This window comes from Typopeltis vanoorti, chromosome 2, assembly GCF_054136105.1.
Source record: "Typopeltis vanoorti isolate ZY-2024b chromosome 2, IOZ_Tvanoo_1.0, whole genome shotgun sequence".
NCBI lineage: Eukaryota > Metazoa > Arthropoda > Arachnida > Uropygi > Thelyphonidae > Typopeltis > Typopeltis vanoorti.
The window spans coordinates 128,633,192-128,658,760 of NC_143550.1; the positions used below are offsets into that span (position 1 = coordinate 128,633,192).

At 37.7% G+C, this 25,569-nt stretch overlaps 1 protein-coding gene across 1 annotated transcript in view; it reads right to left on the reverse strand.

Moving 5' to 3' along the window:
- Positions 1–25,569, reverse strand: part of LOC150109426 (endothelin-converting enzyme 1-like) — a 297,401-nt gene that overhangs the window by 9,132 nt on the left and 262,700 nt on the right. Inside the window, exon 17 of the mRNA XM_090413095.1 lies at positions 14,337–14,413. Coding sequence (XP_090269221.1) covers positions 14,337–14,413 — 77 coding nt within the window. The remainder of the gene's footprint in view (positions 1–14,336; positions 14,414–25,569) is intronic.

A 25,569-nucleotide genomic window follows, 5' to 3' on the forward strand; every position in this document is an offset into this window, starting at 1 on the left:
AAGAATTTTATAACTGCACAATACTCAATTTTATCCATTTCAAGGGATACAGACAACACTTTTGCTTCAGGCAGCTGCATAAAACAAACTACTTGATAGAATGACTTGCAATTTCACATGGATGCTTATGACAGATGTACCAACTTCAAAGAAAAAAAAAAAAAAAAATCTTGCCGATAGCGTTGCCATCTATGGTCAAGAACTTTTCAGACCACCCTCATATTTCCAATATATTTTTACTAGAAATAACAGGAAAAAACCAAAGCACTTAATCAGACATAAACTAGAAATAAAAACAAAATCAGATTACCTTAGAAGGAATAACAAAAATGAAGAGCAAATGCATGTTCCTCCAGACAGTCCAAGTACTCATCAAGGAAGGGCCTTTTAGTCACTCGCATATAAATACTTCTTATCTCTTCTCAAACACATTCATTGAAGCAGCACTCCCAACATCCCATGCATCCTAACTTAAGTCACCTGTTCCCGTCTCCATGAAATTCAGGTGCCTAAATTTGAATGGTAGTCCAGATTTCTCATCAAGGTCACTATTAAAGACTATAATCCCCTAATTTGCTATTTGCAAATTCCAATTAATATAATACCCTACCTCAGTATCCTCCATCCAATATGCATAACTTTACACTAAGAAACAATGAACTAATATTTATTCATTGTCATTTGCCCATATAATCTGGTTCAAGTCAATCTGCATTAGCTATGTCCCTTACTGCTCTACCTAAGTTAGCATCATCCTCTAGACCACCATATCATGAATATAGTGTAGGTGCATTTTAAGCGAGAGATGTGATTCTGAAGTTCTGGTTTTCTCATAGGAATAAATGAGAAGTTGGAAGAGGTACATTCTCCATACATATAAATTTTTTTGCTTTTAAAGATAATTTTGTTTCCATTTTATTTTATTACATATTACCATATAATAATTTGTAATAGAAAATATTTTGTGACTTAGTGTGCAGACAATTGTGGAACAATGTCAGAGATGATCTTGCAGCCATATCATCATCATTTTTCTCCACATACAATGATTTTGCAAACAAGATTTACATAATTTAATACTGTTTATTTTTATTTTCTCAACATTATCTGTAATAGTTTGCAGTGTTCTCTCTCTTAAATTAAGAACATGGTTATCTGGATGCTTTCGTAGTGTTTTTTTATCACTTGCTTTCTTGAATGAATTAATGAATACTTTCTTGGCATTTTGGGATACAAAAAAATCTTAAATTATAACAACAGTGAATGTTAAAATAATATCACTAATCAGAAAAAATCACTTGCAGATTTTGACACGATGTTAACAAAGAATGGCAGGCATTTCTGTTTAAGCAGCTAAGGTGGTGTCCTCAAAGTTGTAAGAGCATAAACACACCGGCCCACTGGTTTTGAAATGCAATTGTGATTGCTGTCAAATTTTTCAAATGTTTTGCATAAAGTTACTTTATTAATTTAGTTCATATTTTACTATTTCATGTTCATGTACACTCTAACCAACAATGGCTCACCACTAGTCATCCTCTTACTCAGCACCTCCATACATCCCTTGCCTGTCAGTCAGCTACTGTTATCCATGTGACAAATTTATTTTACACAGTCTTGCCATAAATACTCTTATGACTTCCATACAGCTCAAGGCTGCCCACAGAATTGCATGATACAATTCCGTTAGTGGTGCTGTACGCAGCCAACATTCGCATGTTTATTAGTAAAGAGAGAGTTGTCTAGCTCTCTCATGGTTAACATGCAGTGCAGAGATTATGAGAACCATAACAGCACCTCGCAGGAATGCAGCCATCTATTTTTTCAACATGCTAAAAACACTCAGTAGGGTGTTTCTCTATCAGACTATTAACCATTATAACAATATAGAAGATGTATCTGACTGTCAAAGAACAGGTCGCCCATGCTGCGTTAGGATGCAACAACTTGTGAAGGCATACCTCTACTGTAATCCTGTGAGAACACAGAAAGTGATGTCATGAGAGATGAACATTTCCCAGAGAACGATGTCACATGTACTAACTGATGACCAGGAGGTGAGAGCCTATCGTTGTTCTACTGGACACTTCCTAACACCACAACTCATGTGGCAGAGGGTGATAAAATCAAAGGCACTTCTTCCGGCAGTATGTGAACAACTGACGCAGAGATATCATGATAGCCAGACTGGATATAATCATTGTACTGTGTACTGTGATTCTAAAAGTGTTCATCTTCAGAGATGAGAAGATTTTCAGTCGTTTAACTGCTAAAACAATCGAGTATTACACTGCAGCCAAGATTCAGAGAGGTCATCACCCTGCATCAGATGGTTTAGTGAAGATGACAGATCAGGGAACATCCAAGTTGAATTTCTGGAAGAAAGGAGTCAAAACCTTCACCAAAGTGTATCAAGACATCATACTAGAACCTGTGGTATGTTCCCCTGAACAACACCTTGTTTCATGGTAGGCAGTAGACCTTCCAACAAGACTCTGCCCCTACACATAAGGCAAGGACCACACAATGATGGTTGGAAGTGAATGTGTCCGACCACATATCACTATCTGATTGGCCATCTGGTGGGCTTCAAATTATGGTCTGATCTTGGGAGAGAGAGAGAGTAGCCTGCAAGAAACGACACCCAAGTTGTGCATGCCACCATCAATATGTGGTCTCACACACTTCGGCCATGCATGAAGCTAAAAGGGGGATATTTTAAACATTGAGCGCTGCTATACACATGTTATACTTGTGGTATGTGCTGAAAGTTGTAAATGATTTACTGATAGGTTAAAGGTTTATGCACTGTTCAAGTTGTAACAGTATTTATGGCTAGACCAGGTACATACCCATTTGTTTGTATAACAATCTCACATGCTCTGGCACAAATCCAGAAAAATTGTGGTATATCCTGCTATAACTGTGCTGTCACTATTACAGAACATGAGTAGATTGCTAGAGCAAACCAGATATCCTCTATAGATACACACACAATTACAGATGTCAATCTTCCTCTCTAATACCTTGATACACCACAGATACGGATTGGTGTAATTCACTCCATCAGTCTTAACTTCACCCTTGTATAATGGGATTATCTTATTCTCCTTCAGCTCATTAGGAAATATACATGTGCTGAGACAAGTTGAACAACCAGACCAGGAGTAATGCTACTTATTCATGTTGAAGTTTCTGGAGTAGAAAACTATGTAAATAATTTACTAGCTAAAATTAATTATTTACAGCTGATTTCATTAGCTTAGCCTAGCATTATCAGAGCCAATTTAACACTACACACTTGGCGAAGACCCACAATGTCCTAGATAACATGGGGCAGTCATGTGCATATAGGGTGACAGTGGTGCTCTTCATGGTGATTCCTGTTAATGCTGATGGGTAGACAGAGCAGTGTGGCAAAATCGACTTAAAATTATAGTGTCCATTCTGTTACAATTAACCAGGTTCTGTGGAATTTGTGCAGCTTCCAGGCTTTCTCTAAGGCATGTCGAGATAGTTCACTTTTTTTGGCTCTCCATTCTTGATATGAAAGGTAGTTCGTCCTGTTGTTTTCTGTCCAAGATATTGAGTTTCACACTGGCAGGGGATGCTGCAGACACCTAGGAAGGAGAGAAGGTCTAGGCAATCCTTGATTTGTCTTAGGCAGATAGAAGTTTGTCAACAGTTCTGTTTCTTTTGTTTCAGGAGGGAGCCCAGTTTATCTATTGTGCCTTTGATATAGGGTATAGATATAGTGTATGTATAATCTGGTTTGGGGTGTTGGGGTTGTATCCAGTGGTGAGCTATAAGGGGCTCATGTAAGCCCTTTGTTAAATTTTTCTCAAATTGTGAGCCCCTTGTTCTTCTTGTTTAATAATCTTGTAGAACTAGAAAATACCACCGTGGAATGTATATTATAATATACTATAATTGCTACTTTAAATTCATATGGATTTTCTGATAACTATATAAAAAATCATTTCATTGTATTTTGTTCTGATGGAGCTAGTGTAATGTTAGGAAACAAATCAGGTGTTGCAATCAAACTTCTACAAAAATTTCCCAACGTTGTAATTTGGCACTGCGCTCATCATTGACACTTAGCATTAGATGATTAGATAAAAAAAACTTTAAAGAAATAAATCATTTTGAAATATTTATGGAAAAATTATATGCTTTTTCTCATCAATCACCAAAAAATCAACGAGAATTAAATACGATTGCAAAAGACCTTGGTATCGAAATTTTAAAGATCAACCGTGTGTTTGGACCACGGGCAACTTGCAGTTTACGAACAGCTCTTGCTTTGTGGAGAGCTTTATGCAAGCATTTTGCATTGAACGATAAATATAAGGGCTTTTTAAACCGACTTCTCAATTTGAAATTTTTAAAAGATCTAGCATTAATGATTATCCTACAGGAATTATCACATCTGTCAGAAGCTCTTCAAAGTCGCAAGACTAAGTTAGGCTTTTTTTTTTTTTTATGCTCGGTGATGCGAGCCCTTTATTAAAATTTCCATAGCTCACCACTGGTTGTATCCATTTTGTCCATTCATATTTTTCTTTCATTCTTTTTGGCATTTTATGGCCAATAAGAATGTAAATAATAACAGTTTAATATATATTAAAAAAAGTTATTATAGTAAAATTCCAAGAATTTCTATCTCTATTCTTCCCAAAATAACTCTGCAATGTGCTTTTACCACCCTACTTTCAACCCTTGTCAAAGCCACCAGTATCAATCTTCAGTCAGCTGTTGTTTGGATTAGGTGTATCATTCTGTGTGAGTGTGTGCTAAGTCATTTTTATTTAGTATTGCTATTTTGTTTTAGTCATTATTTCTGAATTTAGTTGCACATTATTTTTGTTTTGTTTATTTTATTCAATGTCATCACACAAGTTATGTGATGACAATGAATCAAGTGTCACTGACACTAGTTCTGATATTAACACGCATAATACTGTTAGGGTTAGTTCTAAAGCAGTCTAGTACCAGCATAATGAAAACTATTCTATTTGTCCTGTGGATTCATTTCATCTGGAGAAGAGCAGCCACATGCTATGTGTGTTGGCTGTGGTGAGAATCTGGTAAACCAAGCTATGGATCCAAGTAAGCTTGAAAAGACACTTTCATACAAAACACTCACATTTATGGAAGAAACCAACTGAATATTTTAGAAGGCTTATAGATTTATGCCAGGGTAAACAAATGACCAAAAACCACAATTATTTCTGGCATAAGTTCAAAGAAGTGTTATTGCTGAAATGTGGCAAAAAAGATGAAATCACATACAATTGTTGAGTAACTAATTTTACCAACATGCTGTAAAATTGTGAATATTATGTTTGGCAAGAATATGAAAAAATATCATCATCATCATCAAATTCCTGCCATGTACCCTCAAGGGGTGTACAGGATATGACAGTACTACATGAAAAAATTACATCATTACTAACTTCCTATCTACAATTTTCCTCCAAATCAGTCTGTTACTTGTCAAGACTCCAACATTATCAGATCTTATATTTCTATCGTCTAAGGCACTTTGTACCGTATCAATCCACCTATATCTTGGTCTTCCTCTGGGTCGTTTTCCTGCCAACCTGGCAGAGAACACTTGTTTTGCTAATCTTTCCTCTCCCATTCTATTTAAGTGACCATACCATCTGAGATTAGCTCTGCTAATGCATTCCTGGATGCTGACAATGTCAAGTTCTTTCCTAATATCCTCATTTTTAATATGATATTGCCATTGATGCCATCTGTTCACGCCTCTAATCTTTCTCAGGACTCTCATATCTGCGGTCTCTAGTCTTTGGTCAAGTGTTTTACTTCTGACCCAGCTCTCAGATCCATAAGTTAAAATTGGTTTGAACACAGTCTTGTATACAGCTAATTTAGTGTTCCGACTAATTTCTTTCTTATTCCATATGAATTTATTCAAATGACTTCCCACAATACCAGCTTTGCTGATTCTGTTGTCTATTTCTATATTTAGTTTACCATCTTCAGTAAAAATTGTGCCTAAGTAGCTGAAATGTTTTACTTGTTCCACAGGTTCTCCATTCACAACACAGTTGACATTTTCAATGATTCTGCCTATTTTCATTGTCTTTGTCTTTTTATTGCTGACCTTCATACCATATCTATTACAACAGCTATTCAAGTTAGTCAGAGAATCTTGCAGCCTTGTAGCAGATTTATTTACAAGTATAACATCATCCGCATAAAGCAAAGAGCTGACATTAACATCTCCAATTTTGATATCATGTTTAATACCACTTTCCTTCATAATGTGATCCATATAGATAATGAATAACAGAGGGGATAATGTACATCCTTGTCTCACACCAGATTTAACATTAAACCATCTTCCTGTACTTCCTTCAATTCTAACTGCTGACTCACAACTCAAATAAAGACTAAGTATTGCTTGATATAATGCCCCATTGACACCATATAACTGCAGCGTATTGAATAGCTTCTCTCTTGGCACCTTGTCATATGCCTTTTCCAAATCGACAAAACTTAAATACAGATCTTTGTTATATTCCCATGCTTTCTCGACTATTTGTCGTAAAGTGAAGATCTGATCCTGACAGCCTCTATTTGGCCTGAATCCAGCTTGTTCTTCACCAAGCTTTTCTTCCACAATTCTTCTCAACCGTTTCTCAAGTATACTTGCATAGATCTTGCCAGGAACACTCAGTAGGGAAATACCTCTGTAATTCTCGCATTCAGTTTTATTTCCCTTTTTATATATGGGTACTATGAGAGCTCTACTCCAATCATCGGGAATTCGTCCCTCTGTCCAGGCTTTCTGAACTATGCAGTGCAGCCACTGTAAGACTCTTATACCACCATACTTCAACATTTCTGGTCGAATATCATCTACTCCTGCTGCCTTTCCACATTTCAAGCCTTTGATGGCTTTTTCTACTTCAAGTATGGATATGTATTCCTGACTGCATGCCTGGTCAGTGTTTTTTATCACTGTGCTGTCATCACTGCTTGTTTCATTTAGCAGTTTTTCAAAGTAATTACTCCATACTTCAAGGATATCTTTTTCTCCTGTTTTCATTTCACCTTTATCATCTCTAATTCCTTTTACAGCACTCTTTCCTCCATTCCTAAGCTTCTTCAACAACCTCCAGAATATTTTGCCACCTTCTTGATATTTATTTTCTATATTCTTGCCAAAGTCCTCCCATGACTTTTGTTTAGCTAGTTTTACACACTGTTTAGCTTTCTTACATTTGTCTCTGTATTCTGTAAGAGTAAAAGCTGACTTATTTGCCAGGAACTTTTGATATGCTTTCTTCTTTTCCTTCACTGCCTCTTTAACTTCCTGTGTCCACCAGGGAGTTCTGATTTTTTTATCTTTGCACACAACCTCACCACATGCCTCTCTGGCAGAATCAATCAATGTTTCCTTCAGAGTTTGCCACTGAATCTCCAAGGTTTGATTCCTGTTCTCAATCTCTTTCATTTTCTTTTCAATAATATTTCTATATTTTAGTCTACAGTTTACATCTGAGAGCTGCTCAACTTTTATTCGCTTTAAAACTTTCTTACATGTTATTCTTTTCAATATGAAATTCAATTTTATCCTGCTCAAGACTAAATAGTGATCACTTCCAATTTCAAATCCTCTGTACACTCTGGTGTCCTGCACCAGGGAGAAAACATCACTATCAACAATAACATAGTCAATGAGACTTTTCTTATTCCTAGCCTCTTCTCTCCATGTGAATTTGTGCACATTTTTATGTTGGAACATGGTGTTAGTAATAACCAGTCCATGTCCTGAGCAGAAATCCAACAGATATTTGCCATTATTATTAGTTTTGCTCTTTTCTCCAAATTTTCCCAAAATATTTTTGTATGTCTCACAATCATTTCCTACTCTACTATTTAGATCCCCAACAAGGACCAACTTTTCATTTTTCATTGTGTCAGTTGCTTTTTCTAAAGCCTCAAAAAATTCCTCCACTTCTACCTTAGTAGAACCTTCTGTGGGACCATAGGCACAAATAAGTCTCATTGTCCAGTTCCCCATTCTCATATTTGCCCACATTACTCTACTTGAGACTGACTGCCATTCAAGAAGATTAGCCTCGTATTTTGTGTTGAATACTATGGCTACTCCTTCTTTTCCTTGATTGTTATTGCCTGAATATAACATTTTGTATTTATTGCTCAGAAAGATCTCACCAGTTTTGGTCTTTTTTGTTTCAGTCACCCCTATTATGTCGATCTGGTACTTATCTAATTCCTCAGCTAGCTCCATTTCTTTGCCATTCAGGCTTCTTACGTTGATAGTACCGATCTTTAACTCTGGTGATGTTGAGTTGGGGTTTGTTTTCAGATTTGTTCCAGTAGCTGACTTTTCGCTGTTCGCCCTGGTTCCCTGGCGAAAACAACGGGGGCCTTGTTTAACCGGGCGACGCCCCAGCCGGCATGAAATTTTGTCATGTTGTACCATCATTTTTTTATTTTGGTTTAACCAATAAGAATACAATTTGGTCGGCTAAATTCCTAATTGCCAGCCCATCCTCGTTCGTTCAGTATCAAAGTAGATACCCAACAGGGTGCACCACGAGAAGGTGAGGATTGGACATTAGGTCAGAAGCCCTGGTCGGTTCTCCGCATTCCTTTAAAGGCTATGTGGAGGTCTCCTCTCAGTTATACAGCTTTGACCCTTAAGCACCCCCTGACCCTTGTTGAACATTACTATGTCGGATAACAGCAGAAGTGGATTTCTTTAAAAATTGCAGCATGCATTCTTCTGTCTACTTCACAAAATCTCTCCATGTCGGGGTTCATCAGCCATTTTCTTTTCACTGCTGGACAAAGGCTCCTCCTTCCTAAAGTCATCCATTTCCCAAGGAATACAATATACAGGCTTTTAAATCAAATGTAAACAAGTTTTTCCTTTCCCAACCCACTACCCATACATGCAGCTCTTATTCAACAGTTGCATACTTCCAATCATGACATGGAGTTTGATTTAAAAACTGACCAACAGGAGAATCTCACCCCATGAAGATGAACCTAAACCTTACCCAAGTTATCTAGTGAACCATCTTGAGAACGCTTTTTTTTTGCAATTCCTGAATTTGAAAAATTTGTTGATGATTCAGTCTCCTCTGTCTCTTTTAATGAATTGTCCAATTAATAAAGCAACAATTTGAAGAATTACTTATGCTGTATGTGTTTCCAGTTGATTATTTTAGTGGTAATCACTGCATACAGTAATTTTATCATTTGTACATTGTATTATTTCACTATAAACAAAGTAAATAAAACAATTTCACATAAGGTTAACATATCCTTATGGTTCATATAGCGATTTCAACTTACAACAGGATTTTCAGAATGAAACCATGTCGAGTGACTGTACTGAATTATTCATTTAATTTTGTTGTTTGTTCTCATAGAAAGACTTATAAGTTGGCTAACCATAACTATTATTTTTGAGAAAATTACAATGTATACTGAATATTAATTAAAATAACTTTAATTAATACTTTTGATATTTTGGAAAAAGTTGAATTGCCATCATCAGAGAACACAGAACAATGATATGTGCATGTAAGCACTAACACTGGATAAATGAGACTGAAAAAAAAGGAAACCAAAGTTGGGTCTAGAGTCCTAAATGGTGTGCCCTAGTGAGCTAAATTAGATGGTTGAGCTGAAGATCTAAGGACGATCGCTTCCCATATTTGTTTTCATGCACCCAAATTTGAAGTTTGGAAAATTTCTCAGGGCTGAAGCAGATTCCAGGAATAGCCACTCAAATTTGTATTTGCTGTGGTGGAGTAGAGTGGCTTTCTTTCAGCATAATTGGCAAGCCCACAGTGGCCATCATAGTGGAACCTTTTTTTTTTCTTTTTCAATATACGTTTGATCCATCCATGAAAGGATGCAAGATCTATAGGTCTTGTGCTGCGAGTGGGAAAGAGGAATAGAAGAAAGGAGGAATCTGTTCACATTTTGCTTGAACAGCTGAGAGTAGTAATCTTTTGGAAAGGTAGAGTGGGGGGGGGGGGGATTGTTCCAAGGAACAGAAGTAGATGGAATGAAAGAGGAGGCAGTGAAGTTGGTTTGGTAAGTTTCAAGATGGACTGTAAAAGGGTGTTGGTTAGCAGTGGCTTTTTTTTTTTTTTATGATTTTGGAGGAATAATAGTGTCCAAATCAGCACAGCACTGACCATGAAAGTATCTGTAGAAGAAGCACAAGGCAGAAACTGACATCTGTGTGTGTGTGAGAGAGAGGGATTGAAGTGGATATGTGAGAGAGGGATCATTAATTAGCAGGAATGCCCTCTTCTAGATAGAATTGAGCAATCTTAGAGAGAATTTTGGTGCACCACCCAAATATGGAAACAATATTCCATAGCTGGGTGGATTTGGATTTTGTAAAGTTAGCAGCTGTGAAGTAGTGTCTTGTGCAAAAAAGCATACCGTTTTTTGATAGCTGCAGAAGCTATAGTTGAAATGTAGTTGTGCAAGGAAAGATCGGAGGTGCAAGTCAGTCCAAGTAGAGAAATCTGATCGTGTTTGGATATCTCAGTATTACTGAAGGTAAGGAGAAGGGATATGAGCTGTTTCTTGTGAGAGATCAGACAGAACTGAGTTTTGGTGGCACTGAAGTTTACAAGGTTGTCCTTTCCCTACTAAGATACAGCTAGGAGATCTGAGTTCAGGTCACTGATTGTTGCAGATCTTGAGGATTCTAACACTTAGCACTACAAGGTTTGTCGAATATGAAGGAGGAATGGAGCGTGCGTACTGTCATCAGAAAAGTTATGGATAGGATTGGAAGTCTGTGAGAGCAGGTCATTTATATACAAGAGGAAGAAAGTGGATGAAAGAACCTTGGTACTCCTGCATTCATGGGAAAATCTGAAGAGAGGAAACTGTCCATCATGATGCATAGTGAGTGACCAGTAAGAAAGTTGGCAATCCAGGTGCAAAGTGAGGAAGGCAGAGCATAAGATGGCAGTTTGTTAAATAGGACCCTGTGCCAAATGCTTCTAAAATGTCGAGGGAACCATGTGAGTTCCTCTCAATTTCTCCATAGCCCGAGTCCAGATGTGGTTGATGATAGCAAGATCAGCTGCAGATTGTGAGTGGTGGAATACAGCTGGTCACTGATTAACTGGTGGATGGTTCAAGAGTTGGTTGTTGAACTTCTCCGTAATTTTAGAGAGTGAAGAAGAATGATAACAATTGGATGGTAGTTCATTGGTTGACTTTTATCACCCTTCTTTGGGAAGGGCTGGATGTGGACTTGTTTACATGTTGTAAGGTAGATGCCATTTGAATAGGATAGGATAGATTGAAGATGCGACACAGGATAGTTGTTAATTCTAGTTCACAATTTTGTAACACATGTGGGATACCATCAGGACCAAATGCCTTGTTTGTGTTCAGGTTATTAAGGATTCTTTGGATTTCTTTTTGTCAGAATACTATGGGAAACATGAAGGGAGCTGTTCTTGGTGGAGTGGAGGGTACTTTGCCCAGGTCATCAATACAGGAATTGGAAGAGAAGAGTGATACCAGTAAGTTGGCCTGGTCTTTAGGTGAGATGACTACAGTACCATCTAGATGTGAAAGTGGCTGGGTGTGCAAAAGTTGTACCCAATGGCCTTAGCAGGGAACTAGCCAAGTTAGCAGCATTTAGCCCTTTCAAAGTCTGATTTGGATTTGCAATTCTTTTACAGCTGTTGCAAGCAGCTGGAGATTTGGTTTTGAGCCATTCTTGGTATGCAAAGATTTTCCTCTACTGCATCGGCACACTTTTTTTTTTTTTAGGAACCAAGCCTTGGACAATGGCTGTGAATATGGAAAGGAATAAGGTCTTCATTCCTGTGATGATGATTTCTTTTACTCAGTCTGAGTTGGTGTTTGGATCAGGAGAACTGAAGCAGTATTTGGACTATAGGAAGGAGGAATAGAAATCACAGAAGTCACCCCATTTGCCACTCTTGATAGTGCTAAAGGATGTATGTGAGACTGAGAACTGATAGGTTTAGGTTCCATGGCAAAGGAGATTTGTATGAGGTTGTGATATGAGACATACCACTGACAGCCACAGTATATTTGGAAGGGGTGTTGTTAGGAAGATCTCAAGCATGTTGGCAAACTGTGTGTGTGTGGGGGGGGGGGGGCATTGGCTATTCTAATGGGGGAGATTGACAAATTTACAGTACCATTGGATGTGAGAGAGTAGTGGAAACCTGGGTGGGCAAAAGTTTCATCTTGGCAAGGGAACAACTGCCATTTGGGAAGGAGGCAAGTTTGCAGAATTTGGCCCTTTCAGCGTCTGACTTGGACTTGGTGATGATTCTTTGGCAACTGTTGTGAGCTGCATTATAGGCAGAGTGGGCAGCTGGAGTTTTGGTCTTGAGCCATTCATTGCAAGCAGAGGTTTTTTTCTTTTACAGATTGGTACACTTTTTTGAACTGGATGTGTTCATATGTTCAGAAATTCTGATATTGGCTCTCTTGCATGCTTGGTCATAATAGCTTGCAACTGCAAGGAACCTGTTAAACATATTCCTTAGACCTGGCAGATCTAGAGAATATGGCTGGCCTTTGGTGGAGAGGAAAACTCTGCAAACTTGCCATTTGGGAAGGAGGCAAGTTTGCAGAATTTGGCCCTTTCAGCGTCTGACTTGGACTTGGTGATGATTCTTTGGCAACTGTTGTGAGCTGCATTATAGGCAGAGTGGGCAGCTGGAGTTTTGGTCTTGAGCCATTCATTGCAAGCAGAGGTTTTTTTCTTTTACAGATTGGTACACTTTTTTGAACTGGATGTGTTCATATGTTCAGAAATTCTGATATTGGCTCTCTTGCATGCTTGGTCATAATAGGACAGCTTGCAACTGCAAGAAACCTGTTAAACATATTCCTTAGACCTGGCAGATCTAGGGAATATGGCTGGCCTTTGGTGGAGAGGAAAACTGATGCCAATTTCTTACGTGGTTGGAAGTTGTATTTTTGTTAATTTTTCAGGTGTGTCCCAGGTATATGGAATGGTGATAATTTTTGTGTAGTCTGTCTATTCTGGAGGGTGAGGGGAGTTGCAGTTACTGGGGTTTTAATATTTTGGTCATTTGAACACATTCTCTGTTGAGAATGTGGTCAAATTCAATAGTTAGCACACTGTTATCAGAACTGATTAATTTTGCCTTGTTATATAGGGTTTTTATAATCCCCTTGTGACTGTTAGTGATTGTATCTACGAGTAGTTTTCTGTAAAGCCATGAATTCATCAAGCTGGTCAGAACATCTAGGAAGGGGAGAATGTTGTTGTTTTTCTTTTCTAACGTCATCCTAGGATGACTGTTTAGATGTAAGAAAATGTTGAGAGTATCCAGGCTATGTGGCCAAATGGAGAACACATTATGCATTTAGCATAACCAAATAGTGGGAGTTTTGCACAGCAGAGTTAAGGTTTTCTCTTCAAAGGTCTCCATAAAGTAGTTGGCCAGGGATGGAGGAAGTGGAGAAATCCATGGCTATCACCTCTGTTTGTAGAATTTCTCTTGCCAAACGAAATAGCAAGGTTCACGGTAAACAGAAACAGGATTGAAATATCAAGAGGAAATATGGCTTGGATAAGGTCGAAGATGTTTTTAAATGGGAATTAGTAAATAGAGAGGAGACATCAAAACCATGATGTCAGTGTGTTGAAGGGTGAGGTTTTCTATACTGGCTTTAAAGTGGGCTGAGTTTTTTTTTTATGCATGAAAGATGTCTTGATGTCTCTCTCTATTTAATCATGTCACACATAAAGACACCTTAGACCTTGGTTGGTTAAGCATGGGTTAATAAAGATATTTGCATTATCTTCAGTTAAATGAATTATTGTTCATCCTCATAAATACGATACACCTTGTCAGGCTGTTTTGCTCAAGCACTATCTATACAGGTGGTATGATGGAAATATAGGATTAAATAATTTAAATGTCCAGAAGAGCAGAACATTCTCTCTCTTAACCACCTTACTGGTCATTATGGATCAAATATGCATCTTCATATGCTTCGTATCCATCATATATATTTCAATGTAATATCAATGGTATTAAAATTTTAATATGCACTTCGCATCCATGATAACTCGATGTCTATAGACGTCTTGGCTGGTAGCTTGGTTAATAAAGGTCTTATAAGCTTACACTGCTATTAATGAAACATATTTTACCACATTGTGCTGTTTTACTGTATCACAGCAGGACATGGCGATTTCCATTAATGAGAATGTTGTAATAGTATATTCTTTGTCTGTTTAAGTAAACAGCAGGACATAAACTTACCTCACTTCATTTGGAATACTGCGATCAGCATCTTTCCAAGCTTGTAACTTCTCTGGACGGTAAGCTTCACATAGGGACTACAAACAAAAAAATATAAGAACATGAATTATTTTGAAACATTAATTTTTTTTTCTCTAGAAGAAAGTCTATAATTAACATTCATGCTTTTAATAAAAAAACAGCAAGTATCTGTCTGTCTGTGTCCACTGGGCATCTACAGATGACGTATGGTCACTCCGATGCTCCGTGATGTTCCACACTAGGCCTCGCCATGTAGTCCTGTTGTTTGCCCTTCTGGCAGCCTCAACTCTCTGAAGATCAGTCACTCCACACATGCCATCCATCTCATTGATGGTCTACCCCTGCCTCTTTTTCCAGGAACTTTACCTTCTATTACTGTTCTGAGAAGTCCTCCTTCCATCCTTTCTATGTGTCCAAAATATTTTAACTTTCTTCTGTCAATATCCTTAAAGAGCCTTAAAGTTCTACTAATCTTTTCTAACATCTATTCATTTGTACGCCTTTCAGTGTATGATATCCTCAACAGCCTTCTGTAACACCACATCTCAAAAGCAGATATCTGTTTCTTATCTGACTTCTTTAGGTTCCAAGTCTCGCATCCATAAGTCGCTGTTGGAAAAACAACTTCATCTAAAATCCTCAACTTTGTTCCCATGGAGATAGATCCATCCTTCCAGATTTTAGACAGGTCTCTGACTGTTGTTTTAGCCATTCCTAACCTTTTTCTGACATCTTCTGAACAGCAATTCTTCACATTAATAATGGATCCCAGGTACTCAAACTTGCTGACTTCCTCAATTCTTTCTCCATTAAGATACATTTGTTTTGCTAGAACTGAGTTGAAGTCCTCTGTTATTACTGATCTTGTTAACTTTGTCAAGAATTAGTCCTAGTTCTTCCATGTCATTACAAAGGAGTACTGTATCATCAGCGTACCTCAGATTACTGATCAATCTACCCCCTATCATAATTCCTGTCCTGAGCTCATCCAATGCTTCACGCATGATGTCCTCTGCATATATACTAAACAAGTGAGGGGAAAGTAAACATCCTTGTCTAACTCCTTTTCCAACTTGAAGCCAGTCAATCCAACACCTGTTCTTAGTGTGGCTTCTTGCTCCTTATACAAGTTGGCTATCAACCTGATAGTGTGTTGAGGAAAACCCATTCTTTTCATTACTTCCCACAGTTTCACATGCTCAACACAGTCAAAAGCTTTAGAGTAGTCTAAGAAACACATTACCAGAGGGAGTCTGAATTCTTTATATTTTTCTATGATCTGTCTAAGGCAAAGGAGCTGATCTCTGGTGCCCCTACCTTTCCTAAAACCTGCTTGTTCCTCGGGCATCTCTGTCTCAACTTTGGCCTCAATCCTATTTAGCATGATCTTTAATAAAATTTTGCTTGCATAAGATATCAAACTAATAGTTCTATAATTCTTGCATGCCTTCATATCACCTTTCTTGTGTAGTGGTATGAAAACTGACTTCTTCCAGTCTCTAGGCCATGATCCTGTCTCCCATATCCTTGTAATCAATCTATGAAACACTCTTATCCCTCCATCCCCTGAGGCCTTAATTAACTCTGCTGGGATTTCATCTGCACCTGGGGCCTTATTGCTGTTGAGTATCAACTAAGTTTTAATTTTTTTTCCCAATTTATAAACACAGAAACTGACAAAATTAACTTACAGTTTTGATTTTACAAAGAGGTACTAAAAAATTTGCTTTCTTATATATATATATATGTATGTATGTGTGTGTGTGTTTAATCTGATACACAAGACATGGCTTGACATGCTGGTGCTGTGCATATGCACCAGCTTTTCATTAAGTTGAAGAGATAGAAGAAACTTATTAATTTCATTTGAAGACCTATAGAATGTATTCTTTGAATAATGCACAATAGAGGCAAAAACGATGTTCCATGGGATAGCAACAAGAGAAAATCAAAGAAATTGCCTCTGTGAGAGTGAAACTATACTGAGAAGGAATAGAGACTAACTGCTGAATATACTGTAACAAATTTAGAAAGGGGAGGAAAGAATATCAATTGCAATATATAGTAACTATGAAAATATCCACAGAAAATGCATGAAGCAGAAATTGAATGATTGTGTGAAAGGGAATAGTGAAAAGTAATGAGTGACTGGTTTTTAATCAAACCAGCTATTTGAGACAAAGAGAGAGAGAGAGTGATACTTTCTACAGTCAACTTGCACTATAGCATAGCAATTCTTTTTAACAGATATCTTTTTCTTATGGCTGTCACTCTCCTAGCCTGCTTTTAGATTCCTGGGAGAGTCTTCACCTTATGCCTGGTGTTTGAGCAATAGCATTTTCTTTTTATACAGCTCTTATTTCAAAGTCTCATTCATCCATTTAATTCCAATGCAATTAATTCCCCTAGCTATGGATAGAGCCAGATATCGCTTCTTTCATAAATCCTTGGACTACTTCGTAAGCACTGCTGATTCCTCCTCTACCATGCAATTTTTAATGCCACTTCAATGCTTCAAGCTGCCTTCTCATTCTGTCATAATCACGTGCCTTACAGTTCTACATATATCTTTTTATTCAATTCTCTCAGTGATCTGCCACCTCCTAAATTAAAACTGTTTCCACTTTGCAATGATCATTGTTGCAAAGTGGAGACAAAATAGCTACCTCATTAATATATAGATTATCATATGGCATTACTACAACCAGTATTCTTGCCAAGTCCTTTTCATCACATGCTGCTTCAGTAGTTTGCTAATACTATCTGTGAGTAACTATAAATTCTCTTTCCCCTGTCTTGCTTGCTCTCTCTCTCTCCAGTCTATATCTTCATAGTTGAAATCATTCATAATGATAGCTGCATCCATAATTGTGGTTTATCTGTCTATGCAGTTCACAGTCTTCTTCAGACAGCTCTGGCCCTAACTTCTACCCCACACCAAACAGCATCGAGCCCACTACCTATATTATTCTTACCATCATTATTCAGGATATCTACTCTAGTTGGTTTTAATTCTTCTTCAGTCATTAACAATTCCTGTACCTGCCCCCCCCTCCAATTTCCACCCTGAATACTGTACACATCACATTCTATTCCTGTAAGTATATCCTCTTCTGTTAGTCAGGTCTCACAAGAGCAAATCATTTTTGGTCCTAATTCATTTCTTCTTCTTCATGTAGCTCCTCAGTGAGAGGGTGCAGCACCGTGTCCTTCCAGTTCTCTCTGTTGGTGGCTTTCCTGTTTGTTTCTGCATAGCCATGTGATTCTGTCCATGATCTTATATCTTCAAGCCATGTAATTCGTTTTTTGCCTCTTGATCCTTTTCCCATAAATTTTCCTTCTAAAACTGTTAATATCCTGTCCTGCTGAACCTCTCAGGACATGTCCTGCCAATCTCATCTTTCTCTGATCATTTCCCGTAATAAAGATCTCTGTGTTCTCATTCTCTGTAGGACATCTGTATTTGTCACATGTTCTATCCATGGGATTTTCAGAGCTCTCCTATAGCACCACATTTCAAAGGCCATTATCTGTTGCCTTACTCTCTTCTTGAATATCCAGGTCTCACTTCCATATGTGAAAATTGGCCACACTAATGTTCTTATCATTCTTTTCTCTCTCGATACTCACAGAACTTCTGAGCAGATCTTTATTTTTCCAGAATACATCTTTAGCTATGGCAGTTCTTATTTATATTTCATTAGTAGCTGCAGTAATTTGATTAATTTGTTTCTGTTTTCTGCTATTAGAATGGTATCATCAGCATATCTCAGATTGTTGTATTTTATACTATTAATACTAATTCCTGTTTTTTGTTTTTCAATCTTTTTCATCACTTTTTCATCTATCTATAGATATTAAATAGATTTGGTGAAAGGACCTTGTCTAACTCCTCTTTTTATTTTCACTTCAGAAGTCTCAGAGTTAAACAGCTGCATTTTCTGTTTGGTGTAAATCATTTTTTATAATCTTAAGTACATGATCTTCTATGTCTAATTTATCTAATATATTGAACATTTTATTATGTTTTACCCAGTCAAAAGCTTTCTGAAAGTCTATGAAGCATATGTAAATGTTCCTATTTCTTTCAAGTGATCTTTCTATTAGTATTTTTAGTTCCAGGATAGCATTAATTGTTCCCATTCCTCTTCTGAAGCCTTTCTGTTGTTCACTCAATTCACCGCTTATGGCTCTTTCAATTTGTTTGTTAACGAAGGTTAAAATAATTTTAGATGCATGGGATATTAGGCTCACAGTTCTGTAATCCTAACAATTTTGTGCATCATGTTTCTTTGGAACTGGTATACAGATAGATGTTGTAAAAACTTCAGGTAATTGTATTGTTTTATAGATGTCCTGAATGGATTCCACTAAATAGTTATTGCCAGTCAAAGCTTTCAGCAGCTCAGCCGGAATATTATTACACCCAAGGGATTTATTATTTACTAATGCTAAAAATTAGTAAATCCTAAAAATCCTAATTCATTTACTAATGCTAAAAATTCTCAGTCATTATTGTTAATGTTTCTTAGTGAATATGCAAGATGCCACTGTGATGCATATTCAAATAACTATTAAAACCTGACTGTTTTAAATAAGCAGCATGATTTCATTTAGCAATGAAATTCCTTACTTTACTGGTGCAATTATTGTCTTTCTTGTCTGACAAAACTAGTTTTATTGTTTGTAGGGTCATCCTATCCCCTTTCTCTCTTCACTCAACTTTTCTGTCATAACAATCTTGATCTCTTACCTCAGTAAGTATCCAAGCTTTTCCTGACTAATTGTACTTGAAGAAGTTGTTATTCAATGAATAACAACTTCCAACACAAATTTATGCAGGCATAATCCATCCTACAAGTACAAATTCTATCATCAAAAAAACACTCAATACATCAACATACATTTCTCCTGCACAGTGTGCATGCATGGAATCATTAGCAATTACAGCTCAGTTCACTCATGTCATACCTTATTAAAAAAAAAAAACTCAATCTTGCTCTTCTTTTTTACTTCATTCAACAAAACTTTTATATCTTCTACCATTTTGTTCAAAGCTGTTAGTGCTCAAGTATTAGAATCCTCAAGATGATCATGAACTTGAACTCAGATCTCCTAGCTATATCCTAGTGGGGCAAGGACAACCTCGTATACTTCAATGCCACCAAAATTCAGTTCTGTCTGATTTCTGGCAAGAATGAGCTTGCACCCCTTCCCCTCAGTAATACTGAGATATAAAAACACGATCAAATTTCTCTATTTGGTGGACTGGCCTGCATGACAATCCTTCCTGGTGCAATCACATTTCAACTATAGCTTCTGCAAAAAACTTGGTATACTTTTTTGCACAAGACACTACTTCACAGCTGTTAGCATTATACAAAGCCCAAATCTGCCCAGCCATGGAATATTGCTCCCATATTTGGGGTCGTGCACCAAAATCCTCTCTAAGATTGCTCAATTCTATCCAGAAGAGGGCAATCTGGCTAATTAATGATCCCTCTCTCTCTCTCACACAGACCCACTTCAATCCCTCTCTCACAGATGTCAGTTTCTGCCTTGTGCCTCTTCTACAGATACTTTCATGGACAGTGCTTCACTGAATTGACCACTATTATTCCTCCACTCTCTTCCAAAATCATTAAAACAAGAGCCACTGCTAGCCAACACCCTTTTACAGTCCATCTTGAAACTCGCTGAATCAACTTCACTACCTCCTCTTTCATTCCACATACTTCTGTCCTCTGGAACATTCTCCCCCAAAAGATTACAACTTAGCTATTCAAGCAAAATTTGAACAGATTCCTCCTTTCTTCTATTCCTCTTGCCCACACATGGCACTAGCAGCATGCTATAGGTCTTGTGGCCTTTTGAGTGAACCAGATATTTAAAAAAACATACTTATCTCCTTTAAGTCATTTGTTCTACCTGCTTGCATGTTACCCAAGTAATGAATCTTCACCCTTAAAAATAGTTCTAAAAAGCAAACCTTTTCAAAACTATTTTCTCGCATCTGCTTTGACCTATTTGCTATTTTCAAAGTGGACATGCTGCTTGAGATGTCTTCAAGTTAGGAAATAACCAGAAGGCTGACGGAGCCAGACTATAAGGGAGGATGTTCCACAACTTCAAATCTATCTTCCATTGAAGTGAATATGGTTGCATGTAGCCTCATATTATCAATGTTGTAAAACCAATGGCTGTTCAAGAATGCACACAATTTGTTGTTTCACTTTTTCATGGTCTTCACACAGATCTGTTAATTTCTTGTCATCCCCTTTTGTGCATACAGTCCTGGTGAATGAAAGCCAGTAGCAATGAACTTTCTGGCTAAGGGTTCAGCATGAACTTCTTGGTCCTAGGTTAGGTAGGATGCCAACACTCAGGCTCATAATGAAAATCCCAACTTTTGCCTCCAGTCATGATTTTGTGAAGAAAAGCATACTGCCTGTTCTTTGATAACACTGAAGCAATCAATGACAAACTTCTACTCTCATATGTCAGCAGTCAACTTATGTGGCACCACATACACATGCATTATTGCATTCAAACTCTGGCTATAATAAACAATGCACTAACAACGTTCAATTTTAGCTAGTGATCTTTGGCTTATTTGCTGATTTCTCATTAGTTGCATCTTTTGGCTACTAACTTCAAGAATAGTCATTAATGTCAACTCTACTATTATGTTTCTTGTTCTCCATGCCCAACAATATAGAATATTCACATCTAAGGTTTCTTCCCAAGAATTCCTAGGAAAAATTCATAATTTTAAAATTACTGATTACCAGGAAATAAAAATATTTCTTGAGAAATTTGAGATTTTTTATGATCTTTCCTAATCTGAAATTCCCCATTCTTGCTGTGTAAGAAATAAAATAATTGGAACATTCCTGGAGTTCACTATCCCAGTCCCTTCATGTGTACTATACATATGCAGTGCAAAACCAAGGTTATTAAAATAATTATATTTAATTCTATATTAAATAAATAAAACAATAAAATAAATAAATAAACACAATTTCACTTTATTGTAGTTACTCCTAACAATGAGAAAAACATACAAGGAAATCAAATGTTTTCCAAAACAATGCAGTGCAAAGCACTATCATCAAAAAAATGGACTATATTGGCATCTCGAATGTTAATGGCATGAAAAGACAGAAAACAGTGAAGATGACATGCATTTCTTGAAATCATCTACTTCAAGAAAACAAAGTCCAACTCTCCATTGTCACACAGCAACTGCTAGAAGTAGATGAATTAACTGCTAAACCTGCAACAGTAGATGGAATTTCTAGCAATATTATTGTACAGAGCAATTTTATTAGATAAAGTACTCTAAAAGAGGCTTGTAATTACTAGTAAAAATAATAAATGAATAAGAATCATTCATAAGATGTGTTTTTGTAACTGTGCAAGGATTTCTTTATAATAAACTTGACTGACAGTTGCTCCAAGAGATACGGATTCTCAGTGAACCATTCCATGGCTATCGAAAAAGATGACGATCAATGTTTTCGTTTTGGACTTGTTCATGCTTCCTCTCTCAAAAGCATCTCGTGCCATTTAAACACTTGAGCATGTGATAAAGAATCATTACCAAATGTCTGCTTCATTTTATCAAACATTTTGGTGTCAGAAATGTTGTGTTCAGTTTAACACAAAATTCTTGAATAATCTTGAACACAATGTTATTCAAGATATTGCTTCTGCATATTTGTGACAACACATAAGACATACACTTACTAAAAACACAATAGCTCAACAGGTATTTACCCTACCCATGAGAAACTGGTACTGACAGAAAGAGTGGGAATCATTCAAACATACTACTACGTCATTGGTTTGACAGTGCTGCCAATTGTTGCAATGAAAATAAATATCATTACTTTTCTACTGGGCTTCATATATTAAATTGTTTAAACCCCATAAAACTTGCAGTTGAAGCACAAAGCAATCATGATGCAAATTAACAAGTGAAGAAATTTTTAGATTCCTCTTTTATATTTTGTACGGAGACTTGAAAAGGTGTTGTTGAATGAAGTGGATGTGCAGAATCAGGGAAACTAGAGTTATTGTGGGGGGGGGGGGAGTAGATATGCAGACTTTAGGGAAACAGGTATGCCCGAGCGAGTACGAAGGACAACAAATCGGAATGGGATAGTTAGTATAAGGCATCAAAATAGGGATGGGACAAATGGGCTTCTGCAATTCATGTATACTAATGCCAGAAGTATTAGGAACAAGAAGGAAGAATTTTTGGCCTTAGTTGGCACTTCCAGGACACAGGTTACTGGCATTAGTGAAACATGGCTAACAGAAGATGATATAGCTAGTGGGATTGAATGCTAGGGGTATGGTGTGTTCAGGAGTGAAGGAGGAGTATAAAATGGGCAGAGGGATATTATTGATGATAGCTGATGAGCTGTAGCCAAGGAAAATAGAAGTGTAACTGCAGGATAGAGAAAAGAGCACATTTGAGGCTATTTGGTGTGAGATCGAGACTAGCAGAACAAAATATACAGTTGGGTGCTGCTATAGACCAGGTGATGGAATAGATGGTGGAGATAGTATGCATAAGCAAACATAAGAAATGAGTGGAAGGAAGGTAATTATTATGGGAGATTTCAACTATGGTAACATTGATTGGAAGGAGGAGAGGACACATGGGAGGAAGGAATTGAATTTTATGTGGTTATTAAGGGATAACTATCTGTGACAGCATGTAATGGAAAATACTAGGGGTAAGAGAGTGCTTGACCTAGTAATTGCATCTGAGAATTTGGCTGTAACGATATGACCACATTGCCACCAATTGGTGAGAGTGATCATAGGGTCTTGACTTGGGAGGTGGCTAAAGGTGTGGAATTTACAATTAAGACAGGTTACATATGGAATTATCGGGCTGATGAGTATGACAAGCTTAGGCATTTGATTGGTTCAGCGCCATGGCATGTAAAATTGCAAGGGCTGGATGTTGATAGTGCATAGGAGGCAGTTAAGAAGTGTTTGCAGGAGGCAATGGCTGACTGTATATCTAGAGTCTGAATAATAAATCAAGTAGGGGTTAAATGGATGAATAACACCATTAAGCTTCAGCTGCAAAAAAAAAGAAACAACTGGGGAGGGAATTTAGGGAGAAAGGTGACCTGCAGGCACATGAACGGTATAAAGTGCAGGCCAGAAGAGTAACGAGTGTGGTAAGAAAAGCAAAAGCGGATAACGAAAGAACATTAGCCATGCAGGCTAAGAGAATCCCAAACAGTTTTTTCGATATGTTGTAAGTAAAAGAAAAAATGTATATGGTAGAACGATTTTAAAGAATGCTGATTATAGGGAGGTAACCGAATCATATAGTGGAATTACTGAGTGTGCACTTTGCAAGAGTATATCGTCCAGGTGGTGACATTGCAGGAATGAATGAACCAATAGCTTATATGGGAATTGTGGTGAATGAAGTGGAAGTGAATAGTCTATTACAAAACCTCAATGTCAATACATCTGTGGGATTGGATGGTATACCAGCTCATGCCGTACGTTAAGCAGCTAGAGAATTGTCAGTGCCCTTGACCATTTTGTTTAATTTGAGTCTCGGGTCTGGGTTTGTCCCAAGGGGGTGAAAAGAGGGGAAAATAGTTCCACTGCATAAAGGAAGTTCCAAGACTGCTGTTGTAAATTACCAACTGATCAGCATATCAGGAATCGTTGTCAAGGTCTTGGAGAAAATAGTCAAGAGGAAAATACAGGATTGGATAGATGAAAATGGGATACTGTATGGGGGCCAACATGGCTTTGTGAAGGGTAACTTGCTCACGTTTTATAACACAGTGACGGCTGAACTGGATAGGGATAATGGGTTTACAGTAATACTACTGGACCTTGCCAAGGCTTTTGATAGGATACCACATGGAACCCTAATCAGTAAACTGGAGCAGATGGGGATAGATATAGGGTTGGTGAGATGGATAGGAGGGTGGTTGAAGGAGAGATACCAGAGAGTGATTTATTCAGGAGTGGAGTCTAAAAGACGGCTTGTGACTAGTGGTGTGCCGCAGGGCTCTGTTCTTGGACCACTGCTTTTCAATTTGTTCATCAATGATATAGGAAAGGATTTGAGAGGGAGTGTTCACTTGTTTGCTGATGATGCAAAGTTGGGTAGGGCAATAGCGAGTGCACAGGATGTAAAAATTTTGCAGGATGATTTGGAGGAGTGGGCTAAGGAGAATGGATGTCAATTTAATGTGGCAAAGTGTAAGGTTATGCATTTTAGGGTGAAAAGATTAGCAGCAGTATATCACATTGGTGGAACCATACTCCAGGAGATTGACAACGCCAGGGATTTGGGAGTGCTGGTGGATAGGGAGTTGAAGTTTAGAGGGCACATTGCAAAAGTTGCTAAATCAGCTCATCAATTCACTTGGTTGCTGAAAAATACTTTAACAAGGCAGAGACAAACAGGTTATTGTTCCTCTGTATCAACCCTTGATAAGACCCCCATCTAGACTTCTGTGCCCATATATGGGCACCAGGGTTTCTTCTTGATGGGGAGAAGGTGGAGAGGATCCAGAGACGAGTGACCAAGATGATAGCAGGTCTATGGAATGAACCTTATGAGAAGAGGTTGAAGATTTGTGGGTTGCAGAAATTGTTTGATAGGTGGAAAAGGGGTGAGGTGATTGAGACATTCAAATTACTGAAGGGTTTCTATAAGATTAACTCAGAAGATATTTTTGAGAATAGGAATGGTGGTGGTGGGAAGACTAGGGGCCATACATGGAAGCTGGGCAAGAGTGTGGTTAGCAAGGGTGTTAGAGCTAGGTTTTTTACTTGGAGAGTGGTGAATGAGTGGAATAAGCTGCCAGAGTCTGTTGTGGGTCCATGACTGTGAATGAGTTCAAGGCGAGGTATGATAGATACTGTGTGAATGTCGAATAGTTGTTCTTGACATGATGTTAGGGCCTCCCTCGATGAGTCTATCGACTCCTTGGAGTTGCCCGTAATAATAATAATAATAATAATTTGGAAAGGGGTGCTTAAGGGTACAAACTGTATAACTGAGAGGAGACCTCCACATAGCCTTTAAAGGAATGCGAAGAACCGACCAGGGCTTCTGACCAAATGTCCAATCCTCACCTTCTAGTGGTGCACCCTGTTGGGTATCTACCTGGATATTGAACAAACGAGGATGGGCTGGCAATTTGGGATTTAG